The sequence below is a fragment of the Rhinolophus sinicus genome, linkage group LG03 (genome assembly GCF_036562045.2).
Source record: "Rhinolophus sinicus isolate RSC01 linkage group LG03, ASM3656204v1, whole genome shotgun sequence".
In the NCBI taxonomy this organism is placed as follows: domain Eukaryota; kingdom Metazoa; phylum Chordata; class Mammalia; order Chiroptera; family Rhinolophidae; genus Rhinolophus; species Rhinolophus sinicus.
Window position 1 is genome coordinate 148,544,968 of NC_133753.1, and position 20,322 is coordinate 148,565,289.

Genomic DNA, 20,322 nt, shown 5'->3' on the forward strand with positions numbered 1-20,322 from the left:
GTCATCCTGCATTCAGAGTCTCACCCTTTTCCTTGGTATAGGGTCTCCTCCCCACCCATCTTGTATACTCTGGGCTCCCTGCCTTGACAGAAAGCTTTTACTTAACATTAAATACCATTTTTTTTCTGCATACCATCTCAGACACCAGATTATGCTCAGCATTTTAGCTAATGTTCTTCTTGGACAGTTTACAGATGTAAATTTAACATATTTTTTTGACTAATAGAAAAACAATTTAATAATTTTCAAAAAACACTAAAACAAATATTCTATCACAAGATATTACAAAGATCAAAATAAAGTTGACTAGACCTTCAAAATGTTGAGACCTTTCCCTAAACCCTTCTCTTCTAAAACTAGCTAAATAAAATCAGTGTCTCCATTTCCAAGGAACCCACAGCGACACTACTTGAGACTCGTTTCTCCCTTGACCACAGTCATAGTTGCCCACACTTTAAGTTTCAGCACAATTCTCCAAAGGAGGATTGACATAGGCATACAGACTGAAAGGATTAGAAGGCAGCTAACTTTCTGATAATAGCAAACAGACAGTTAAGAGATTTCAACAGCAGAGATACCAAGGTGTGTAAAACAAGTCATGTTGAGGACTGAAGACTTATTTGTTTTTATCATAAAATGGAAAGTCAAAGCTAGAATAAAAATAAATAGTGATAGTCCAATTCAGGTGACATTTAATAGGAAAGGGTTCCTCATATGGTTGTATTTGGTCATTGACCTATGTTGTACTTCCAATTAAATTCCTTATGGAAATATTAATTAGCTGATTTGTTCCATTGTTTAAAGTATTGTACATCCACAGGAAAAGCAAAAGCTACTGCATCATGTGTGAAAATGTTCTGAGGATCAGGAATGAAACCTGAGGCAAGCCTACTCCAGTGCCCCATGCTACTCTAGTGGACATCTGACATCCTTTATGACAGTCCAGCATCTGACCTCTCTTCTTGTTTTGTGAATTCCCCACCTGCTAGGTCCTGGAGGAAGTAAAGCTGACAGTGTCAGATACTCTCCCAGTGATGACCTTCACATCCATTCCAGAATGACCTGAGAGCTACTGATGCAAGAAACAGATGACACAGCTCCTCATTCTCTCTGGTGGTAGCGGAGGTTGCAGCTGTTGCAATATTGAGCTGCAACAGTCCAAACCGTGACATCTAGTGCCCAACAGTCATGGCAGCCATTTCCTCACCAGAGGACCTTATTTTCAAGAACAGCTTTATTGAGATTATATAATTCACATGCCATACAATTCACCCATTTTAAAGCGTACAATTCATTGGCTTTTAGTATAGTCACAGAGTTGTGCAACCATCACCACAATCAATTTTAGAACATTTGCATCATCCCTCAAATAAACCCCATAGGCATCGCCCCCAATCCTCTGCCCAGCTCTCTCTCAGCTCTAGGCAACCGCTAATCTACTTTCTGTCTCTATAGATTTGCCTATTCTGGAAATTTCCCATAAATGCAAATGTACAATATGTGGTCCTTTGTGTCTGTCTTCTTTTACTTCGCATAGTTTTCAAGTTTCATCCATGTTGTAGCACGAATCATACTTCATTCCTTTTTATGGCTGAATAATATTCTATTGCATGAATATACCGTTTTACCCATTCATTAGTTGGCGGACATTTCACCACCATTGTTGGGTCATGTGGTAACTCTATGTTTAACTGTTTGAGGTACTGTTAGATTGTTCTTCAAAGCAGCTGCACCATTTTACATTCCCACCAGCAGTGTATGAGGATTCTGATTTTTCCACATCCTCACCAGCACATTATTCTTAATTGCCTTTTTAAATTATAGTCTCCTTAGTTGGTATGAATTGGTATCTTGTGATTTTGATTTGCATTTTCCTAGTGGTAATAATGTTGAACATCTTCTTGTGTGCTCACTGGACAATTGTGTGTCTTCTTTGGTGAACTATCTATTCAGATCCTTTGCCCATTTTTAAAATGGGTTGTCTTTTTATAATTGAGTTGTATAGTTCACCAGACCAGTTTTGAGGCATGGTTTTAAAGATTGTTACTGGCTACCTATGCCTACTTTTCCACAATTCTCATGAGTCTAAGCTACCAATATCCTTTAAATAAAGTCATTTTCTGCTTAAATCAGTCATAGTCAGCTGCTATTGCAACTCAAAAACCTAACCGACACAGACCCTGGAACCCAAGGCAGCACGCCTCAGCTAGAGAAAATCACTTACATAAGGCTTTACGGGCAAATGGAAACCTGTTCGGTGGCAGCGTTGGGTTTCTGAATTCATGATTCTAAAGTCTTAAACTATGCAAACTCAGTCGAAGGGAACTTACAGTATTGACAAGTGGAAACTTTGGCAAGTTGAGCAGCAAGTAGGAATTGGAGCAGAGAGAAATAGAAAGAACACTCTATAAAATGGTTGCCATTCCTTGTTATTTTCCTCTAAATAAAGTAGGCCGTTGATGCTTGTAAGTGATTCAGATAATAGGTCCTGAGGTTGTAGTCCTCTCTCTGCCTTGGTCCTGCAGCCATAAATCCTGCGTTAATCTCCCTGCCAACCTAGCAAGACAGGTTAGTTTGTATGACATCAGGCAGTTAGACACTCCTTGGTAGACTGAGCAAAACAGAACAAAAACAGAACACAGGACAACCATACCAGGACAAAAATGCTATCGATCATACTCTGGGACAAATGGGTTTGTTTCAAAGCTGAGCAGTAGAGTGAGTCTGGGAAACACTGTATCCATAGGCACCAGCATCCCACATCTCCCTCCCAGGGAGAAATAAAGGTACATGAACACAAGCTTTTGCCTTAGCTAGTGGGCATCCCGGCTTCGGGTACCCTTCCTGCTTGGGAGCTGTAACTCTTTGCTTGCTATAATAAACTATCTTCCTGTGCAACTTTTTGCCTCTCCCTGGTCCATGTATCCATTCTCCAGCTCCACGAGACTACAAATCCCAGCATTCACTAAACAATCCTACATCATTTGGGGGCTCGTCCGGGATGTGGGAGAGGTAAATATTACCTGTGCTTGTCTTACGGGCTTTCATTATTTTTGTCTCTCCTGTCACACAAATATTGGGCCTCCGTCAGCCAGTTAAAAGTGAATAGCACAGCTGCCAACCTTAATACTCGGAGGGCAGGCTTTGCAGAAGTCCTCTGGTCAATCCCCTCTGGTGCTGAGCCGGAAGAACATTGGCCACAGTCCGACTGCCTTTCCTCTTGCCTTCTCTCTTGTGAAGAGGGGAGCCCAAAGATGGCGTGGGGTTGGGGTGAGTGGTTCTTTGTAGCAATTGAGGGGCTCTGGACGCAGCTACTCCTTGGTGAGTCCCAAAGGCTCCCTGGATCTTCCCCCAGCCCCACTGCCCAGAAGCGTGTGTGCGGAGGCTGTCCCTCCCCCTCGCTGATGCTTTCTCCTACACCTCTGCTGTACTTTTTCCTTTCCACAAGGAAGATGAATACTGGCGTGTGGACAGGATTGTGGGTCTTTGCAGACATCTGAGGACCCTAGTCTTGGCTACTCTGTAGTGTGTCCCAAAGGTCTCTCTGGTCCCTTCCCAGCCCGACTGCCCACAAGGGTGCTAGTAGGATGACTCCTCCATCTATACTGCTCTTTTCTTCCTGTCACCGTCTCTCCTCAGCTTTTGAAATGCTGGTCCAGGGTCTCTCCCTGTGAAATCTCCTCAACACCTTCCACCAGCCTCAAGACACCTTAAGGTAAGAACATGGATCTCTGTCTCTATACGACATCCCTTGTTGCTCAGGATAAGATTTTTCTGGCAGTTAGCTCACTCTCTTATATCTTCTTATTGGGATCTCCTTCAAGTTTCAAAGCACAGGTAGAAGTGTCCTGATTCACACCCCAAATTTCTCTGTTGTTTTTGCAACCTTCCTGATGAGACAAGTAAACAGTTAACAGGAGCAGGCTTGTGAGCTGGTAGGATGGGACAGGCAAAGAGTTAACAGGAGTGAGATTATGGGCTAACAGGCACGAGCTAAGTATTAGCCACTCGGCTCTTACTCCCCTGGCCAGCACAGCACCTACAAGCTGACAAGCACCTTACATTTATCATAGGTGGAAACAAAACAGTTCCCAATCACAATGGCAACCACCTACACCTTTTTGTTTTGATCGCATAACCTCCTTTACAAGCCTTGAGTATACACTCCCTCCTTACATATCTTTATTTAGAAGGCCACTATGATATTAATAGTGCCATCAAATTTTGTGATGCCCAGAGTCGGAGCATACGCCCCTCTACCTTAAAGCACCTCATTATCGGCCACAGCCTTTACCGGCCTGTGGGCCAGCGCCAGACATTCAGGCGGGGACACATGCACACACGGATTTGGGGAGGTGCTCACTGGAGGCACGGGCCGGGCTGCCCAGGTAAGCATGAATAATCCTGGTGTGCCGTGTCTCCACACTAGCCCCAGAGTCGGTGGTGCAAAATCCATTGCTCACGCGTCTAGGGGACGCCCTAGAACAAGTGGTGGGAGATGAATTGCAAAGGGACGCCTTTCTGTTCTTCCTCCCTTCCAGTTGGGCAACCAGCCCTCATGCCTTTCACCCCCGTGAATTGCATCTTGAAACATTGGGACAAATTTGATCTTCTGACTTTAAAGAAGTGGCGTCTGGTTTTCTTTAGGCCTCAATATAAGTTGGAAGATGGGGAATCTTGGCCTTCTGAGGGAAGTACTAAGTATAATACTATCCTGCAATTACATCTGTTTTGTAGGCGGGAAGGCAAACGGTCAGAAGTTCTTCATGTATAGCCTATTTTCGTCTGAAGGGACAACCCAGATCTCTGTAAGAAATGTAGAGTTGACCCAGCCTTTTTGGCCGAGATATCTTGCCTCCCTCCTCCTAGGGAGACTCTTTTTAATGAGACTCTCCCTAAGGAGACCCCTCCTAAAGGGACTCCTCCAAAGGAACCCCCTCTCCTGGGGAGGTCCCCTTAATAAACACCCAGTAAAAGGATCACCCCAAAGCTCTACACCCTACTCTTCCTCCTGAGCCGGCTCCCACCCCCGCTCCGTCTCGTTGCCCTCCATATCCGGGACCTCCTGCACGAAGGCGCTCCCAATTAAGAACAACTCTCCTTCCCGTACAGGAGATGCCAGGAGAATTTGGGCCTGTCAAGGTTCAAGTCCCTTTCTCCCTACAGGATCTCAGACAAATAAAGGGGGACCTAGGGAAGTTTTCAAATGACCCTGACAAATACATAAAAGCCTTCCAGAACCTAACCCAGGTCTTTGACCTTTCTTGGAAGGATGTTATGTTACTTTTAAATCAGACTCTCACTAACTCTGAAAAGCAGGCAGCTTTACAAGCAGCCAAAAAATTTGGAGATGATCAGTTGCTAACATATCACGATGAACAAACAGAACGAGACCCCACTCTACAGGAGCCTTTCCCACAGGAAAGTGAGCAGTACCTGCTACAGATCCACAGTGGGATCCCGATACAGCCATGGGAAATTGGCAGAGAGAACACTTTCCTGCATGCATTTTAGAGGGTCTGAGGAGAACGAGGACTCAGCCCATCAATTATTCAAAACTATCTACCATTAGCCAGAATTCGGAAGAAAATCCCTCAGCCTTTTTAGAGAGACTCAGGGAAGCCCTAATCAAGTACACTCCTATTAGGCCAGAAGCAGAAATCCTTCTAAAGGATAAATTTATAACTCAGGGTGCCCCAGATATCCACAGCAAATTACAGAAATTGGCCATTGGTCCCGAAGGCACTTTGGATCAGTTTCTCGGGGTAGCCAACATTGTCTTTTATAATATTGACCAGGAGGAAGCCCAGGACAAGAAAAGGAGAATAAGAAAAAAGGCAGAGGTGTTAGTGGCTGCCGTACAAACCACAGCTCAACAGGTTACCCAAGGAAAGTCCGACTACCATCGTTGTGGACAGTCTGGCCACTGGCGAAGGGAGTGTCCATGGCAACTAGAGCCGACTGGGAGACCTCCACAGCCCTGTCCCATTTGCCAAGGGGATCACTGGAAGTCAGACTGTCCCTGGAGGTCTCCACCCCTGGGGCCAGCCTCGCCAGCCGGACCCCTGCTCGGGACTGATGGGGCCCACGGCTTCTACCAATGGCTCCCTCGTCCCATTTCACTATCGGGACTCCCGAGCCCCGGGTAACCCTAGAAGTGAAAGGAAAATCCATTGATTTCCTTTTAGACACAGGAGTCACTTTCTCCGTCCTCCTCTCCAACCCAGGGACCCTCTCCAATCATATGTTACTATCAGCAGAGTAACAGGCAAGCCAAGTACTAAATATTTCTCTCAGCTGCATATGGGGTGACCTAATGTTCTCCAATTCTTTCTCGATTATGCCAGGAAGCCCTACTCCACTATTGGGAAGGGACATTATGACTGAGATGGGAACTGTGGTTCTCTTAGTGTCTGAAAGTCCTCCTAGCTGCCTCCTGGTAATAGAACCAACATCAACCCTGACGTTTGGGCCACACAGGGTAGTTGGTCGTGCCTTAACAGCCACACCACTACACATCCATCTTAGGGACCCCACTCTATTTCCTTGCCGGAGGCAATGCCCTCTAAAACCTGAGGCACTGGAAGGAGTAATACCAATCATTAACAATCGCAAACAACAGGGCCTTCTTAGAGAATGCAGTAGCCCTTGCAATGCCCCCGTCTTAGGAATTCCAAAATCCAATGGAGAATGGAGATTAGTTCAAGACCTCTGAGGCGTCAACGAGGCAGTTATTTCTCTACACCCTATAGTCCCAAATCCTGACACGCTCTTAGCCCAAATATCTGAGACTGCCAGATGGTTCAGTTTTAGTCTTAAAAGATGCCTTCTTCTGCATACCCGTACATCCTGACTCATGGTATCTCTTTGCCTTGGAGGACCCTGGAAGCCAGACTTCACTGTTCCCCTGGACTTCACAGCTTCCTCAAGGGTTTAGAGACAGTCCACACCTCTTTGGACAGGCGCTCTCTAAGGACCAGACCTCGTCAGCCGAGGCACCACTGCTCTTCTAAATTTTTTGGCCTCTAAGGGCTACAAGATTTCTAAGGCCAAGGCCCAGATATGTCAGACTTCTGTCAAATACCTTGGGCTAATCATATCCGAAGGGACTAGGGCCCTGGGACAGGACAGGATCCGTCCCATCTCCACGTATCCTCTATCTAAACCTAAGGGGCTTTAAACAACTAAGGGGCTTCCTAGGTATCACCGACTGCTGCCGCCTACGGATCCCGGGATACGGAGAAATGGCCCGTCCTCTCTATCACTTGATTAAAGACACTCAGACTGTAAATACCCACCTGTTACTTTGGCGTCCAGAGGCAGAACAGGCTTTCAGCCTTTTAAAACAGGCTCTTTTAAGCTCCCAGCTTTAAGTTTGCCCACATAAAAATCCTTTCATTTATATGTAACAGAGAGAAAAGGAATGGCTTTAGGAGTCCGAACACAGAGACCCTCACAACAACCAGTGGGCTATCTAAGTAGGGAACTGGACCTTGTGGTGCTCAGCTGGCCAGCTGGCCTTCGGGCAGTAGCAGCAGCTGCTCTTCTGGTCCCCGAGGCAACCAAACTTACAATAAAACAAGAGTTAGGACAGGTCAGAGAAGCAGTTCTCGAAAACAGACCTGCCACAGACTACCTACTCCTCAAACATAATCAAGGATGTGAACATTTTAAAAGACTATGCTGTCTTAATCGTCCTGATAATTCTCAGCCAATTAGGATAAAGTTCAACAAATTCATAACATAGTTCCCAACATTCAACAGCAGACAGGATTTTTTGGCGTAGATCTATCCTTCCTTACCTCCTGGCTTCCTAGCTTGACGGGACTTAAAGAAGTTTTTCTAATTTTTCTTTTATTCATTATTATAGAAATTACTTCATGCTGTTGCCTACAGTGTATCTCGGCTTGCAGACCAGGCCTCGGGCGGCTACGATGGCCTGGGAGACAACACTGCCCCCATCCACAGTCGCTCATCTACCGGGGTCCCTTAGACAGACCTCTGGACAAGCCCTAGCTGCAGGTCTCTCTACGCCCCTCCTCAGCCTGCAGCAGCCAGAGCGGTCCCCCCATGCCCTAACGGCAGTTAGGGTTTCGTCTTCAGAGGGGGGATTGAGACAGGTTAGTTAGTATGACATCAGGCAGTTAGAGACTCCTTGGTAGACTGAGCAAAAACAGAACAAAAACAGGACACAGGACAACTGTACCAGGACAAAAATATCATCAATCATACTCAGGGGCAAATGGGTTTGTTTCAATGGTCTCCCCCAAGCTGAGCAGAAGAGCTAGTCTGGTAAACATTGTATCCATAGGCACCCACATTCCACATCCCCCCTCCCCAGGTAGAAATAAAGGTACATAAACACAAGCTTTTGCCTTAGCTAGTGGGCATCCTGGCTTCGGGTACCCCTCCCACTTGGGAGCTGTAACTCTTTGCTTGCTATAATAAACTATCTTCCTGTGCAACTCTTTGCCTCTCCCTGGTCCGTGTATCCATTCTTCGGCTCCTCGAGACTATGAACCTGGCATTCACTAAACAACATCCTACATCACTAGGATGGTATCAGGGCCTCTGCTAGGATTTCCTTCCGAAGGGTCAAGTATGTAAATGAAATAGAGTCTTAATTCTATTAGCCAATTTAACTACACATTTGTTTATCACACAATTTTAGTTCATATGTCAACACTGTTAACTTCGAATTGGGGAAATAAGAATATCACTCCCTCCCAGAGTAATTAGAGATCTGAGGCCGAGGGTTTGGTAAAAGTTGTTTCCTTCAGTTTTCTAGGTAATACCCTTCGCTCAGTCTTCTGAGCAGGGCAGACTGAGCACAACTGTAATGCCAGTCTGCCTTTCGTGCCCCCTTACTCCTCTTCAAGCCCCACTCTTCCCTTTCTGGTGCCCTCTTCTCCCTCTTTTCAGGAGGGTATCTTAGATGCTGTATTTGAAGGGATTTTTTTCAAAAGGGAATCCAATCTAGAGCAGATCCTGGTACTTTTAAACTACTAACATTCTCAAAGGTGTTTGCGTTTTCTATGTCATTAATCTCTCTCTACTGACTTGCACTTTGCCAAACTCAAAGACCACTTCTCGGTTCTCATTCTCCATGCCCTTGTTTTGCCATCTACAAACAAGAGTGATGATCTCAGTGGTGCAGACCTGACACAAGGAAACCTGAGATCCTGGGATGAAAAGTTTTGTGGTGAAATGCAACCACTTATTCATGCAACGAACAACCATTTCCTAAGCACCTACTGTGTGCCAGACACTATATTCTCAGTGCCGTAGATGCAGCGGAGAAGCAAGGCCCCTGCCCTCATGGAGCTTTCTCTCTAGTGGTGGCAATAAAGAATAAATAAACAGAAGATGCCACTTCAGATAGTGATAGATGCTATGAAGAGAGTGTGAAATAGGGAGTAATGTGATAGTGCCCCTTAGGCAGGGTGGTTGAGGAAAGTCTCTTTAGGAAAGTGACATTTACTCTAAAACCCGAAGAGTGGATTTGGAGAAGAAGTGCTCCAGGGAGAGAAAACAGCACGTGCAAAGGAACAGGCTTAGCACGAGGGAGGTTCAGGAAGAGGCCAGCATGGCATGGAATGTAGTGAACACAGTAAGATGGTATGAGACGGGCTGAGAGAGGCAAGCAGTCAGGCAGGGCCTTGAAAGCTGTAGTAAAGATGCAGAGAGGTTAAGTGTTTTGCCCCAAGTCACACAGCTAGTAAGTGACAGAGCCACGATGATAATCCAGGTCTTTCCAATCCATCAAGTGTTTTCATACTGTAGCCTGCTTTATGCCCAAAATGGTGCTGGATGAAGAGGGGATTTAATAAAGCCCTTGTTGGGGATCCCAAAACTCTAAGAAGAGAAAAAGACCATTGTCTTGCTCTCTTCTCCTCATTCGCTCTTGGGGAAAAAAAACACACAAAAAAACTAGATATGAAAACTTCAAAGTGTACTATGCCAAATCCAATACAAATTCTGCTTTTTAAATGCCAGATCTGAATTTTATAGATATCATGTTAAATTCCTATTGAACAGTTATCATATGATCCATGGAGCACGCAGAGAAGTTATTTTGGTGTTGCTACGTTTGACCTTATGAAGATTAATCACATTGGATTGCCTAATGTCTATTTTTAAACATAAACTGTCCTCTCCCTATTACACATTAGGTAACTTAATATAACTAAGGTGCTGACAGGATTGGCTACTACGTAGGTTTTCCTTTATGCTTTGCTTTTAAAATTAAAAGTAAATTGAAAACAATATTTTTTAAAAGTAAATTTAGACTCAAATTTAAAAAAAAGAAAGACACTGGCTAATAAAGACCAGATGTGTATATACTGTGTGTGTTTGCATATAATCTTGAGATAAGCAAGGAACGTGAGTGTTCCAGCCTGGCTCTGCCATTAGACTAGCATCCTCACTAGCTGTGTGACATTAGGTAATGACTGAAGATTGCTAAGCCTCTATTGTTTTTCCCATAACACAGAGATGAAAACAAAGTCTGTAACATAGAGCTATTGTGAAAATTATTCAAAATAACAAGTGACAGTGCTTGAAATAGACTAGCTATTCCTTAAGTGTTGGTTTCCCTTCCTTTCTCTGGTCTGTGTTCACTCATCAGAAACATAAGCGGATCAGGGAGATGGATGTTGTGGTCCCTTCTAGGATAAGTGTCATCGGCAGCCAGGCTTTCCTGCCCGACCGCAGGACAGCGAAACTTTTGCTGTAGGCAAATGGAGAAGTGCAAGCAAGACAGACCTGGAGACTGACAGAAAACTCCCAGGGGAATGAGCAAGGAAGCCTCAGGGACTTGAAGGGTCAGGGTCCTTAGTAGACCCCTCCCTGAACTCCCCAGGTCCGATTCATGCCGCCAATGCATTTGTTTCAACTACTCATTACTTGTGAGATTATTTGTTTAATGTCTGCCCTCTTCAGATACCAAACTCTAAATACTAGGACCTCTGTTTTGTTCACTCACTCCACATCTATGTTGCATCATACACAGTAAGCCCTCGATAAACATTTGTTGAATGAATGAACCTCTTTTCTTAGAGTAGATGCATTTCTGAAATTGGAGGTGCTGTGAGTTTTGCAAAGCTACTCCAGGTACTGCCGTATCCGCATCCATGTTGTTTGGCAAACTGACACTTGCCCTGTCACGCAAGCATATGCCCGAGATAACTGAAGAGTCACAAGCAAATGAAAGTTCCTGATGTGACTTCCCTAACGGTCCTTGTGATCAACAGTCTCCTCCATCCGGTGTGCCGCTTAGGTAAGACCCCTGTGGAGCTTACCAAAACTCTGCTTATTTTCCTTTGAATTGACCGATCCAGCCTTAGCCTGGGAACTCCAAAGCACTGATTGCATGGCTCCCAATAAAAGCATGTGTCCCTGGTCCAGCCACTCTGTCTGCCAGGACTCTGCCTTGCCTACCGGAGGTAAGCCGTGTACTGACTGCCTTTAGGACCTGCAAGTAATAAACTTCTCTATTGCAATTTCTCTTGTGGTCTTCTGTTGAACTGGGGCTCACCATCCAGCATCCTATGCTCCACTTACCAAGTGTTAATTTAACAAATTCATAACAGGAAATTAATTTTATTTACAAACCAACAATTTCCGATGCCCTAGTGATATCAGCCATTAAGAGGAAATTGGTGGTAAACGTACATTTCCGGTTAGCATGTAGATTTTCTGTTAAAGAGAAGCATACCTAAACTAAGAAAACATAGCAATGGCTCCATGAGATGGCTTTGAGTATTCAGAGTTTGGGAGGATTAATCTTCCCACATATCTTGGACTTTATCAGATTAGGATGTGGAATTTTGAACTGAATATGCTCTACTTGCCTAACAGGACTTTTCTCTGGGCAAAAAGCAAAGCCTATACTTATCTTTCCATCTATGATCTGGCTCAAAGGTCAGTCTAGGAGAGATTTTCCAACAAGTCACAGAAGGTGGGAATCATGACTGCAGACATCCTATCTGAACAATCCCTCAGTACTTATCACTGTCCCCTCCAAGCTACTGTTTCCAGAGTCACCGGACTTTGTTAATCCCTCATAAATGAATGGTCAACAACCAACAAAATTCTACCTATTCTAACAGGTTCAACATTTTAACTATATTTGCTTCTCGCAAGAGTATGGATGACTTGACATTCACTTGCCCATTTTTTTGTTCATTTATTCATGCCATCCACTTATCCCAACCCTGGAAATCCTGAGTGATTTTAGATGACAAAAAGCAAACTTAGAGCAGCAACTAGCAGCATGTGAGCTGGAACCAGGAACTAAAGGAGTATCTACCCTCATATTGTGCCTGGAACATCTTCCTGCCCAGCTGTAGTACCTACGGCCTCTGCAAAACCGAAATCTTATTTTAAGAAGAATATATGTCTTTTCTCTATTCTTTTGTTAATATGCTTAGTGTAGTGCTTATGACAGATGTTGTGTTTGAGACAACTGTTTCCCCTTACCAGACTGTGAGCTCTTTGAGAGAAGCAGCTGTGACATCCAATCACCTTTATGTGCCTGGTGACTAGCACAGGACTGAGCCCACAGAACTCATTATCAGTGGAGCAGCTCTGTGGAGTCCAGTGAAGCCAAAGGATTGCTAGGTGTTAGCAAGCCTGCACTATCCAATACGGTAACCACCAGCCACACATGTGGCGACTGAGAATTTGAAATGTAGCTAGATGGGAAAATTGAGATAGGCTGGAAATGTAAAACACACATTAAGTTTCATATTTACCACAGCAAAATATAAAATATCCCATGAATAATTTTTATATTGATTCCATGTTGAAATGATACTTTGGATATTGGGATAAATAAAATGTATTAGTAAAATTAATTTCACCTCTTTTTTAAATGTGGCTATTAGAAAATTGAAAATTACATATGTGGCTCACATTTTATTTCTATTGGATGCTGGACTAAACCAAAGATTTCTATTTCAAATACAAATCACATCTAGTCTCTTACACCTGATTCTCTAAGTTTCCTTGGTAGGAAGGGATTTAGTTATATTGTCTGAATTGAGTCAAAGTATTCATTAAGCATAGGTTCAGACTATCCGAGGAATAGAAGACACTTTTTTTTTTTTTTTGCAAAATTTTATCAGTCAGTATGTCCTACATTTTTAGTAGGTTTACTGTTTTAAGGAAAAAAAAATAATTCCAACTCTTGCTGTATTCCCCTATGTTAGTCAAAGTCTTACCAAGGGCATATAATACCCATGCAGCCAACACTTAAATAGCTCCTCAATTTCTGGCTACAAGTGCCTCTGTTTTATCCTCTCTCCTCCCTCAGTCTCTGGCATTCTGAGCAGTCACCACTCCCATCTCAGCTCTTTCTACTGACCTTAAAAGAGGACTGGCTCAAATAACACACTTGTCAAAACACCTAGTAAGCACAGCAGTGGGAGACATATAAATAGATGGAAACAGAGTGCTCCGTTCTGATAACAAAACCATTTACAAACTCTCTTCACCTTCCAAAAGGTTTCCTACAAGGATTAGTTAAATGTAAATGTTACTAATAATTTTCATTCTATCAGCTTAGACAGACCTGTTTTGTACAAGCACTTGCAAAGCTATAATTCAAGGTTATTTTTAAGTTCTGGGTACTGCTATGGCAAAAATCCTTTGTGCTTAAATACAGAAATTAAAATTGACCAACAGAAAATGATCCAAAACAAAACTACTGAAAATTTCCTAAGTGATCTATGGGAAAGTTTAAAAGTGTCAGGCTCCATTGGGCTACAGTCAGAAAAACAAACCAAAAAAAAATACTGAGTGTCTATTTACATATCTCCCTCCATATAGAAGACCATGAGTTTGAAACATTTAGCACAGTGCTTGGCACATAGTAGGTGTTCAATAAATATTAGTTCAATGAATATATGAATGCAGAGGTGATTACTGTTTAAGGGAATACTGCAATCATGTTTTGTTTTTCCATTTTTTAAACCTTGAGTGATATGGTAGATAGAACACAGCTTCCTATTTTATTCAGAATAAAATTTGAAATACTTACCATGCCCTACTAAGCCCTACGTGATCTGCAACTCAACTACCTCTTAGACTCACCTCCCACCACTCCCCCGTTTACTTTGCTCCATCAACCTGACCATGTGTTCATCAAACAAGCCACAACTTTCCTGCCTCAGTGCCCTTGTGCCAGCTCTACCCTTTGCCTAGAACCCTCATTCCTTCAGTCTCTGCTCAAATGTTACCCATCACAGAGACTTCCTTCACTACCAAACAGCATAACCTTTATCCTGCTATATTTGTCCTCATATCACTTATTGCCACCTGACATATTACAAATTTGTTTGCCAACCCAAACCGGAAAGTCATTTCATTCCCAGGAGGACAGAGACTTTGTTCCCTTTGTTCACTGCTGTATCCTTTGTGCCTAGAAAGCGCCTGGAACATAGTAGGAGTTCAATAAATATTTGTTGAATGAATAAATGAGCAAACATGAGATTGGAATCCAGACACCTGGATCTAGTCCTAATTCTACCACTAGGAAGTTGTGTGACTTAGAACAAGTCCCCTGATACTCAGTTTCTGAATCTGTAAAAGGATTGGTTGGGACAAGATGTTTCTAAATCCTCACCTAGCTCTAAAATCACTGGGTTTTATAGAGCTGCTTTTTACATACAACTTCTATACAAAGTTTCAGTGACTCAAAAATATTTTTCTGATATTCACAAACCACCAGCCCTCTGGGTACTTCATTATGATTGCAGACCCTGCTCCAAAGGCCCCTGATGAAACCTTCGCTAATCCTTCCACGCAGGATGGATCCCAGGACTTTCTTCTCCCTATGTTGAGGTGCTTCATACAAACCTTTCTTCCTCAAACCTCATAACAGATAATGACATAAATATGTTTTTCTGTTTCCCCACTTAGAATGTGAACACCTTGAGGACAGTAATGGATTCCGAGTAATTTTTGTATTCCCAAGCACCTGGCATACATACGTAGTCCCTGACAATTAATAGGCAATCCATTCTTGAGAGTGTAATGCTGAGCGAAATAAGTCAGACAGAAAAAGCAGAGAACCATGTGATTTCACTGATATGTGGTATATAAACCAAAAGCAACAAAAGAACAAGACAAACAAATGAGAAACAGAAACTCATAGACACAGACAATGGTTTGGTGGTTGCCAGAGGGTAAGGGGGGTGGGGGGTGGGGGGTGGGAGATGAGGGTAAGGGGGATCGAATATATGGTGATGGAAGGAGAACTGACTCTGGGTGATGAACACACAATGGGATTTATAGATGATGTAATACAAAATTGTACACCTGAAATTTATGTAATTTTACTAACAATTGTCACCCCAATAAATTTAATAAAATAAAATTAAAAATAAAAATAGGCAATCCATGAAGGTTTAGTGAATGATAAATATAGGGGAAGCTAAAGTGGAATGGGATCATTACTCACATTGAAAACTGAGTCCATCCCTCTCCCTTCACTGATGAATGGTGGGCAGAAGGCAAAGCTTTGCTGCCAATGGTTCATCAGAAGGGATGCAAGAAACGAAAACTTACTGAGAATCTATTAAAGGCCAAGCACGCTTACACACATTCACAGAGTTCACTTAATCCTGCGACAACCTCATGAATTAGGAATTATTACTACCATTTTACAGATGAGAAAACTGGGGCACAGAGAAGATAGGGAGTTTGCCCATGACACAGCGAGTGGCTAGTAGGAGTCACACTCAGGGCTCTTTGTACCACGTACCACAGTCACATCACTGAAGGATATGTCAGAAAGGTAGTTCTCTGGTCCAATGTAGGTATTGGCATGTGTAATGGTGAGCTTTCCTGCACACGAAAAGCTTTTTTGTAATTAAAGAGTTTTTTTCATTTGATTCAGAAGGGTGGCTATAGATAATTCTCATATATATTATTCCTGAAAGGGTGAAAATGATTTACAAGCAGATTACACTTTGTGCCTTTTGAATTTTAAATATAAATTTTATCTTTTCTGATAATTGCATTACCTGTTCATTATAGAAAAACTGAAAAATAGATATAGAGAAAAAATTTTAGTCAACTATTATCCCATCACTCACAGACAACCACTATTAACCTTCCTTAAGCTTATGTTATTTATTATGTTAAACTTTATTACCCTTTGAAGCTTTTTCCAATACATATTTTATTTTATAGTGAGATCATTCTAATGTATACAATAAATTTTTTTCAAATGCAATATATGCATTTTCCATATTGTTAGAAATCTTCATAAATAGCATTTTAATAATATCTTAATAATATCACATCAAATAAATGCAATAATTAATCCTGTTATTATTACTTAGGCTATTTCTATTTATTTACTTTTATGTGTCTCCCAATTTTTGAAAAAAATCAGTTTGTAATTCAGCTTCTGAGAATGGTTCTGACCTCTGAGAAAATGCAGAGACAACTTTTCCACTCAAGAAGGGGAAAAACTCCCACTAGTATTCAAAGGGATGAAGTCTTTCCTTGTCCTGTAATAACGTAGAAACTAGTTGGAGTCATTCAAGTTGCACTTACAGTAAAGAAGGGAGGCAGTGAAAGTCTAGCAGTGGCTTGAAGTAGACAGACCCAGGCCCACATCATAATTCATAACAAGTACTTGACTTACAGTCTCAGTAAATTACATAAAGCCTCAGTTTCCTCTCCTGTAACTGGACAGTCACTTCATAATATTACTGATAGGGTTTAAAACCAGAAAACATTTGTAAACACTTAGCAGCACGATGGGCACAGAGTAAGAGGCCCCTCTTTTAATCATAAAACTTTAGTGGAAGAGCCGAGAGGGCATCATTTTTACCTCCCTTCCATTGAGAATATTCCAAGTTCTTACCTCTAGTCTCAGAATTAAAAAGAACTTGAGGCTATATTTATAAACTCACACACAATAAAATGGCTTGATTTCTGACACTGAAGGAGGAGAAATTCAAGGACTCCCAGTTCGCCCTAGAGTTCCTCCCCACTTTCTCCCAACCTTTAGCAACAGCTACCACCCCTGCTCCCCTTGCCCCCATTGTGGGTCAGTCCCCAGATACCTCCTTTCTTTCTCTCTGCTGCTGCCACTCTGATCTGAGCCCGCCCCAAACCCAATTTTCCAATCTGCCCGTCAGTCTAATTTTTCAATAACATCACTCTGTTCTTCTAAATCCTGTTCAGTTTACTGATTTCTTGTTACCAATGTCATCAAATTCAATTTCTTAAAACTTGTGATGGTTTTCAAGGCCTCGACCATCACCACCTACCTATTCCCTGTTTCGTTCCACTCTGTTCATTCTGGGGTCCACCTCACCATCTGTAGTCAGAGCAGGCTAAAGTTTATGGAGATAAATTCTATCTTTACCTGAAGATCTTGATCTTTGTCAAAGGGCACTGCACTGTCAGCTGTTCACATGTTAGAGTCAATGAGTTTTCAGATTCTCTAAGGGGTCGATTTTGGTTGGGCATGGATATGAGGATGTCAGACACCATTCAGGGAAAAAGGTTATGAAGTCTGGAATTGACAAATTTCCCCTTCTCAATACTGCCCAGGAATCCCAGATCCCTCCCCCTTGTTCCATTTCCCACAGGTGCCTTCTCTTCTGCTTTTCCATTCTGTAAGGCCCAGGTCATGCCCACTTCTTCTCAAAGCACTCACAAATCTACACACTCTCTGCTGACCTTCCACTGTAGGCAGGGTCTGTCCTCCCGGCCCTCTCACTTATTTAGTACATAGTCTCATACTCCACACATTGTTATCTAACTTGTTCCATCAAGTCCTTGAGAACAGCGACTGGGATTGCTTCCCACCTGGTAGCTGCTTGGTAAATATGTGATGGATATTCCAGACTTCTCATCTGACTGACCATTCACCCTAATCACTGCCACTTTGTGGCCTATTTCAATTTCAGCTCTGCTGGCTTTGGTTGGGTAGCACTTTTAACGTTGGGTAAGATGGGCATTCTGCAATGCTGCACAGCCATGTGTCACCTACAAAACCTTTCTACTCATATTAATAGACTTAGGAAGGGACATCAATAACCAATGACACAACAACAAAAATCTATACTAAAAAAACCCCTAAAAACAAATAAATAACAACAAAACAAAACCCATACTCAAAAGGAACAAGTGAAAAGTAGAAACAAAGCCAAACAGAGAGGAGAAGAGGCTACTATTCTCATTTTAGGGCCTCCATGAAGAAAGGGAGGGAGGGACAGCCAACTGGAGGGAGACCCACTTCATATAGTATTTCCTAACTGCATTCACATTCATTGAAATGTTGATATTTGGGGTCATGAAAAAAAAAAAAAGCAGCAGGATTTTTAGAACAGGGGTTACTGAAACTCATGCTTTTCTCCAAAGAATTTATGGTCCTTTGCGCCAAAATGAAGTCCCCTTATAGCAACCTAGCCCCGTAGGAGCCATCGAGCCATCGAAGAGACCTCCTCCAGTCATTGGAAGGTTCCAGGGCAGCCTCCATCACCTCCACCCCCAACCCTTCTCCTCTAGCTCAGGCTTTTGAGATTGTTCCGATGTCTTGGACCAAAAGCCAGCGTTTCAGCACATTTTTGCAGTTAGGCAAGACTCGAAGTAAATTCCCCGGAATAAACAAAAGCAGCAAGTCACTCGGGGCTGGGAGGGCAGGGAGGAGGCCGTGCAGGAGGACGTGGGGAGGGGGGTGAACTTGGCTGCTGCAGGTGGGGCTGTCACTCCAGCTAACTCGAGGCACCTTCCCCTTCAAGTTCATTCCAAGGCAGCGCCCCACGAGAGAAAGTGCCTAGCTCGAGGGAAATGAACTCTAGCGCCTACAAAGATGAGACAAAGGAAGACAGCGCAGTTGCCCTGCGAAGCACCTGCCGCATTTCCAGGCCCCAGGGCGCGCGCTCGGGCTGCGGGCCTGAGAGGGGACCCGCTACCTGGCGTCCGGCTCCTCCTCCGACTCCGTGGCCGTCTCATCTTCCTCGCCCTCTGACTCCTCCTCCGTCTCCAGCCCGTGGGTCGCCTCCTCGTCCCCGTCCGAGCCGAGAAAGCTCTCCGCGGCGTAGTTGCTGTCGCTGCTCGCCATCGCGTCTTTCCGGGGCCGGAGCTGAGCCGGAGCCGCCCGCGCCGCGCCTGGTGTTCTCCCTCTGACTGCGCCTCTGGCCTCGGCGGGGCGGCTCGAGTTCCCGGCCCGGGGGGCGGGCGAGCCCCGCGACTTTAAATAGAAGGCGTCAAAAAGTTTCGCCCGGGCTCAGCTTCAACTCTTCCCTGCGCGCCTGCCAACTCCCCCCGAGCCATCCCCGCCCGTTTAGACAGATCTCTGGCGGGCCTTTGGGGCAACTGGAGATCACCCACCACTCCTAGGGCCGCAGGCTCCGTCCGGCTGCCCCGGGGAATTGAAAGGAAGACAGGCACCCAGCCCTGCCTCTTTCCTCTAGAGTGGGTTTGGTAGGCTTTTTTCCAGCCACGCTACTTGATGGACCCTTTATCCCAAATTACTCCTAAGTGAGCACAGAATTTACTAGTTCAGGCACTCAGCTAACGGTCTCAATTTCATTATCCTTCCCCCCAAATCTGCTGTGGTAAGTTAACTGCAATACTGGTTTTATGGATGAGAAAACTGAGGCTCAAAAGAGCTTGGGTAGCTAGTTTGCTCAAGGTCTGGTGGCTAGTCAAGTGACCCAGTGGGAAACAAGGCTGGGTCTGCCATTTCAAAAGCCCGGTTCTGAACCACTGTTGAGCATTGGCTCCCTTTACATTTGCAAATCAATAAATTGTGTATTCTCTTCCTCAGTGGCCCCTGGATTGTTACAATCAGGAAATTTTTATATCCACTAATCTTAAAAATTGAAGAGGAATAATTTATCCCCACATTGGCCAAAGGCTAAATTTTGTCCGAAACTCAGCCCAAAGATCCCCAGACCTTTGGTTGGATGATGTCATGACCATACTTAAAACCCCTCAATGGCTTCCCCCTGCTCAAGGACTAAAGCCTCACCTCAGAACGATAAATACTGAGTAGAAGTCAGGGGTTCCCAACATTTATAATGTCACACCACTGTACCTTTATTTACTCAGTTCCTCTTGCCTGCAAAGCTTCTCCCACCTTTATTTACCGGTTACTCAACATTCAGGATCATCACCTTTTTCTGAAATCCCAGCTTAAGCTCAATACCCCTCTTCCAGGTTCCTACATTATCATATATTCAAATTGTTTGTCTTTCTCTCAGTAGACTTTGTAGTTCTTACTCTTCTCAGTTCCACCATCCCCATCTCTTACAAGCCCAGAAGCTAGCAAAGTACTTAGCACATAGTAGG

The 20,322-nt window shown here is 43.7% G+C and overlaps 1 protein-coding gene across 2 annotated transcripts in view; it reads right to left on the bottom strand.

Annotated features, from left to right (window-relative positions):
- CMYA5 (cardiomyopathy associated 5) overlaps positions 1-19,204 on the bottom strand; it is a 93,206-nt gene extending 74,002 nt beyond the window's left edge. The window contains exon 1 of one of the 2 annotated variants that reach the window (XM_019728192.2): positions 18,942-19,204. In XM_019728192.2, the coding sequence (XP_019583751.2) occupies positions 18,942-19,090 (149 nt within the window). In that variant the 5' untranslated portion in view covers positions 19,091-19,204. Of the gene's footprint in view, positions 1-18,878 lie in introns of both variants that reach the window. The other variant, XM_074328794.1, reaches the window with a different exon arrangement.
- Between the last annotated feature and the right edge of the window lie 1,118 nt (positions 19,205-20,322).